Source organism: Phragmites australis, chromosome 21, assembly GCF_958298935.1.
Source record: "Phragmites australis chromosome 21, lpPhrAust1.1, whole genome shotgun sequence".
In the NCBI taxonomy this organism is placed as follows: domain Eukaryota; kingdom Viridiplantae; phylum Streptophyta; class Magnoliopsida; order Poales; family Poaceae; genus Phragmites; species Phragmites australis.
In genome coordinates, this window is record NC_084941.1 from 1,667,124 (window position 1) to 1,672,172 (window position 5,049).

Below are 5,049 nucleotides of genomic sequence, written 5' to 3' on the forward strand. Positions count from 1 at the left end.
TGACAAGTCTTGGGCTTGTGCCTTGCATGTTGGGTCTCTTGGGTCGTCATGGGATGCTTTAGGCTTGATAGGCCAAGGTTCCGGGCCGTCTTGGATGGAGAACTGGGCCTCGCCTTGGCACTTGTGGCATTTCACCATTTTAAGCCATTTTTTGTTTATTTCTGCAAATCAAGTTCCAATGGTAATATATATCAAAATATTCAATATTAGTGGTAATAATTTATAATTATAGTAATGATTCCGATGTTAAGAGAAGTTAACACTAAAATGGTATAATAACTAGTATCAACACTAATATTTGGATTTAACGTAAATGACATTCAAGTAGGCTCGAATGGGGAGAGTAGATGCGGTGAGATGTTTCGTATGCAGAAAAAGACATGTAAATAGAACATTCGAGTTTTGCTAATACCTCCACCCATGTGTAGTCATTGGATAGAGCTAGTATCCCAAGCAGCCGTGAACAAGAGTGCAACGGGGAACATGTTGCAACCATCATACAAGCACACTACTGAGTCGCTCAAGGCCATGGCCCAAGGTCTTACTAAGCAATAATTTCCATGTTTATAACCTCTACTTAGATGTTTCACTAAAATATCTAGCTACTAGATAATTTTTTACATTGTCATGACAAAAGCTAACTCTGGGATCTTACAAGAAAGTATAATACAACCGCAATTGTTGAGAGTAGTCTAAAAGGTTTCATGATATCTTTTCAACATAATGTACCTTGAAGATCATTATTCTCACCGTAGGATGCCGGTATCTAGAATAGATAACCACTTTTCCTAAGCATTAGGTGACTAAATCTTGAGTTTCTCACGATTGATAGCGGATTTGCACTCCAGCGGTGGGTTAGGGTTTCGAGAGTGGGGTTAGGGTTTGAGATTCACATGTGCCCTCCAGGTTTAAAGGGATGGTCTTGGTGGCGGCTGAACCGACGGTGGACTGTATAGTAGCGGTGCAGTGAGACTATAGTGACAGTGCCGGTGCCATGGGCGGTAGATGAGCATTGGGCAAGGTTGGCAGTGAGATCATCCATAACGGAGTAGTTAGCGCGGCGATAGATAGTAGGTGTGGATCTAACGGTGGGAGATCGACTAGAGACGGTGGAAGAGAATGGGGTAGGGACAAACAATGACGTGAAAGGAGGAACCAAACGATAGATGATTGGGAGGTGGAAACAGCTCGAGAACCACTAGATCGTCATCCCACCCACGGTTGATATGCATCGACGGTAATGAACAAAAAATTTTGTCGATTGTTCAATAGTCTCTCCCATATAGATAACCAGTGATCTACCGGTTTTTGTTTCGCTACACACCAAAAATTTCTTGGCGTAACACTACACACACCTCTCTCTCTCTGAGTCCACCGGTCTACCCGCGGCTGGCCGATTCCTTCGTGTCAGCTTGTACACCGAGCGGAAACAGCCACTGCAACGAGAATCCGACCATCAAATCCGCATCCCTCGCCCACGCGGGCGGCCAGACCGCACCACGGGCACCAGTCCGAGTGAACCAACGACCCAGGCCTGAACCCAAACGGGGGCGCTCGAATGCCGCGCGCGGTGCGCACGGTGGCCGTGGTGGGCGCGGGCGCGGCGGGGCTGGTGGCCGCGCGCGAGCTCCTCCGCGAGGGCCACGCCGTGGCCGTTTTCGAGAAGTCGGCGCGCGCGGGTGGCACCTGGGCGTACGACCCGCGCGCGGACGCGGACCCGCTGAGCCGTGACCCGGGCGCCCCCGGCGCCGTGCACGGCAGCCTCTACGCATCACTGCGCACCAACCTGCCGCGCGAGCTCATGGGCTTCTCGGGCTTCCCACTGGCCGGGCGGGTCTTTGCGGGAGACGCGCGCACGTTCCCTGGTCACAAGGAGGTGCTCGCCTTCCTCGACTCCTTCGCCGAGGAGTCCGGCGTTGCAGCCCGCGTCAGGCTCCGCTCCGAAGTGCTGCGGGTGGCGCCCCTCGGTCAGGACCGGGGGGAGCGGTGGGCGGTGGCGTGGCGCAGCGAGGACGGCGAGGTGGAGGAGGAGTTGTTCGACGCCGTCGTCGTCTGCAACGGCCACTGCACGGTGCCTGTAGTGCCCAAGATCCAAGGTGCCATCTTCTCCCTTTCCTTTTCTTTTCACCCAAAAAAAAGTAACCTCAGATAAAAAAATCTAGCATTGCTTGCGTGTTACAGGAATCGACAAATGGCGAGGAAAACAAATGCACAGCCACAACTATCGCACTCCGGAGCCATTTCGAGATCAGGTAATTTTCCTTTGCTCTTGGTTCTTGCAGGCTGTGGCTTTGAAGACTTCATCAGTTCATACACTTTCTCTGCAGAGTGTTGTTGTTGTAGGATTGGGAGCCAGTGGAATGGACATTGCTAGAGAAATCTCACATGTGGCCAAAGAAGTGCATATTGCGTCCAGATACTCGGAGGACAGGCTGGGAAAGATTGAACTCTACCAGAATGCCTGGATGCACACAGAGGTTCAAAGCTTTATTAGCTCCTCTGAACATCTTACATTCTTGCACTTCAGGTTAGCATGCGTATATGGCACTCTTTTCATAATGCGCTTATATGAATGTATGGTGAGCAGATAGATTGCGTCCAAGATGACGGCCGCGTGCGCTTTGCTGAAGGTTCAGCAGTGGCTGCAGATACCATTCTTTACTGCACAGGGTAGGATGGAACTCAAAATGGTTTCTTTGACCTGTGCTAATGGTCTCTTTTATTTCGTCTGCAAGGTTCGTTTTGCTGAAAAGCTGCGCGTGAAATTGCCTTCAGGTATCGCTACCATTTCCCGTTCCTCGACCTGGATGGGCTCACCGTGGACAACAACCGTGTCGGACCACTGTATAAGCACGTCTTCCCCACGAAATACGCGCCCATTCTCTCCTTCGTCGGGCTGCCATTTAAGGTACATAACCTCAAATCGATATGAGAAAATCAAATCTTTTTCCAAGGCTATATTGTCAGACAGCACAATGCAGGCATCCATCTCTGCTAAGTTTGACTGAAACTTCTTACACTTGTATTTTGCAGACCATTATCTTCCAGTCGTTCGAGCTGGAATCCAAGTGGGTCGCCGCCGTCCTGTCGGGGCGAGCCACGCTGCCGAGCGAGGAGGACATGCTCGCCGCCGCGCGGGAGGACTACCGGTGGATGGAGGAGGCCGGGAGGCCGAAGCGCCACACGCACGCGCTGTGGCCCGAGTGGGTAAGCAAACGCCTGAAACACTCTGCATTTGTCGATCGGCTTCTGAAATTTCCAGCCCGACGCGGCGGTGGCGGCTGAGGCTGCGTTTGCGCTTGCTGCAACCAGGTGGAGTACCTGAACTGGCTCGCGGACCAGGTGGGTGAGCCGCACCTGGAAGAGCGGCGGTGCGAGATGTACGAGAAGGCACTCAAGCGCATCTGGTCCCTGGACAGAGAAGAAGATAACAGTGACACTAGTGCAACGTAGGATCAAACAAGCATCATCAAATCATGATTTTTTTTAGATCCATCAACATGATTCTACATTATTACTTCCTTATAGTCCTCTGGGAAATAATTTGTTCTAGCTAACATGGAAACACATTGTTCTTTCGTTTCATCTCTATTATATAAAATACGAGTTATTTTTCACATCACATCTTCCTCTCTTCTCCTCTCATGTAATAAAGGTCTCTAAAATTTAAATAATTTACTCATTTTTACCATCTACCATCGTCCTCCAGCCTCCCTGCCTCATTACCGACTACAGATATATGACCCATTTTACTAATAAAAATAAATAAATAAATAAATTATAAAAAAACTAGTAGATAATCTCTTCATCCTTTTTAAGATCCCATCCTTAGATGACAGTTTGCCTTGTCGGATCGAGTTTCTTCGGATTTTAAACCCGAAGGCGGGTTTGGGTGGGAAAACAACCCCACGGGGCCATCGGGTAGGCCCCTAACCTAAATCGGGTTTAGGGCTGGGGTTGCATTTGCCCCCGATCGTGCCCTAGCTAGCCGTCATTGTCACTGCCGTCTGGTCTCAAGTCCCCGCTGGGGGCGGGGCTAGAGTTGGTTTTGCACTCGATAAGTTTTTCAAGGCTAAGTCGGGTTTGTTATCTCGGGTTTCGGGTCAGGTACGTTCTCGCTCCATCTGGCCCCGACCTGATTTGACTCGTTGCCACCCTTAATCCTATCTGAATATAAACTACGATATCTCTCCCGATATATTCATTCGGCGGCGCTCCCATGACGCATCTATATTTCATATCTTAAGTTTGTATTTAATATTATCATATTTTATATTTATATTTTTGTTACAACGTACATTACTTTGCTATTTCCTTTGTTTTTGAGAGGACATATTGCTCTTTCAATGGTGATGGTTTTCCTTCTCTGGACCTGCCAGGACACTAAGATCACCCTATCCCTGTCGTAGTTCTTCCAGGCCAAACAGTTCAAGCAGTAATAATGGGCTACCGCCACCTTGTCCTACACTAGAAAATGCGGCCCGATCCACTTAGGATCCGTCTCTGTGTTCCGGGCCGCAGCACATTGCGGGCCGTCTCTGTGTTTGTCCATTGCGCTTCCCGTGCTGCTCGCGTCTGTCGACTGGGATCCTTCTCCTGCAGGCCGTTCGTGGGTCGCAATTATTGTCCGCCATCCATCTTTCGTGGGCCATTACTAGGCTGCAGAGCTAGTTGCCCAATGATCTAGGGGCTTTTTTATTTTTATTTTCATTTTAAAAATTGCAAAATAGACCCTTTCGGTCGGCAAGATTTAAATTCGCTCACTAAGAGGACGAGAAATGATGTGGCAGTCCACGTGTCTTTGCATGGATTTTTCTTGTCCTCTGAGTGAGAGAGAAATATTTCTCGCCATTGCATTCCCCATCCTAGAGATAACAAATTTTATATAAGACAATGTGATTTTTTAAAACTTGTGCAGAAGTAGTTTCATTGGACATAGAACATCTCATTTCTATTGACATACAGATGTGGATACAAGATATCTAGGATTAATATAAAGATTGATTTAGAATACTATAATATTGGAGATAGAACAGAGAATCTACTGCA

At 48.4% G+C, this 5,049-nt stretch overlaps 1 protein-coding gene across 1 annotated transcript; it reads left to right on the forward strand.

Annotated features, from left to right (window-relative positions):
• Positions 1-1,420: 1,420 nt before the first annotated feature.
• On the forward strand, positions 1,421-3,617 carry LOC133903935 (flavin-containing monooxygenase FMO GS-OX-like 2). The gene is made up of 7 exons (XM_062345430.1): positions 1,421-2,096; positions 2,182-2,252; positions 2,328-2,477; positions 2,588-2,670; positions 2,776-2,908; positions 3,034-3,207; positions 3,313-3,617. The coding sequence occupies exons 1-7, from the start codon at positions 1,559-1,561 to the stop codon at positions 3,451-3,453; spliced, it is 1,290 nt and encodes a 429-aa protein (XP_062201414.1). The 5' UTR covers positions 1,421-1,558; the 3' UTR covers positions 3,454-3,617.
• Positions 3,618-5,049: the final 1,432 nt, after the last annotated feature.

Bases quoted from the DNA above. Each gene is read 5' to 3' on its own strand.
- LOC133903935 (XM_062345430.1), top strand. From the start codon at position 1,559: ATGCCGCGCGCGGTGCGCACGGTGGCCGTGGTGGGCGCGGGCGCGGCG. The intron at 2,253-2,327 runs GTAATTTTCCTT...CTTTCTCTGCAG, and splicing joins CGGAGCCATTTCGAGATCAG to AGTGTTGTTGTTGTAGGATT. The intron at 2,478-2,587 runs GTTCAAAGCTTT...TATGGTGAGCAG, and splicing joins ATGCCTGGATGCACACAGAG to ATAGATTGCGTCCAAGATGA.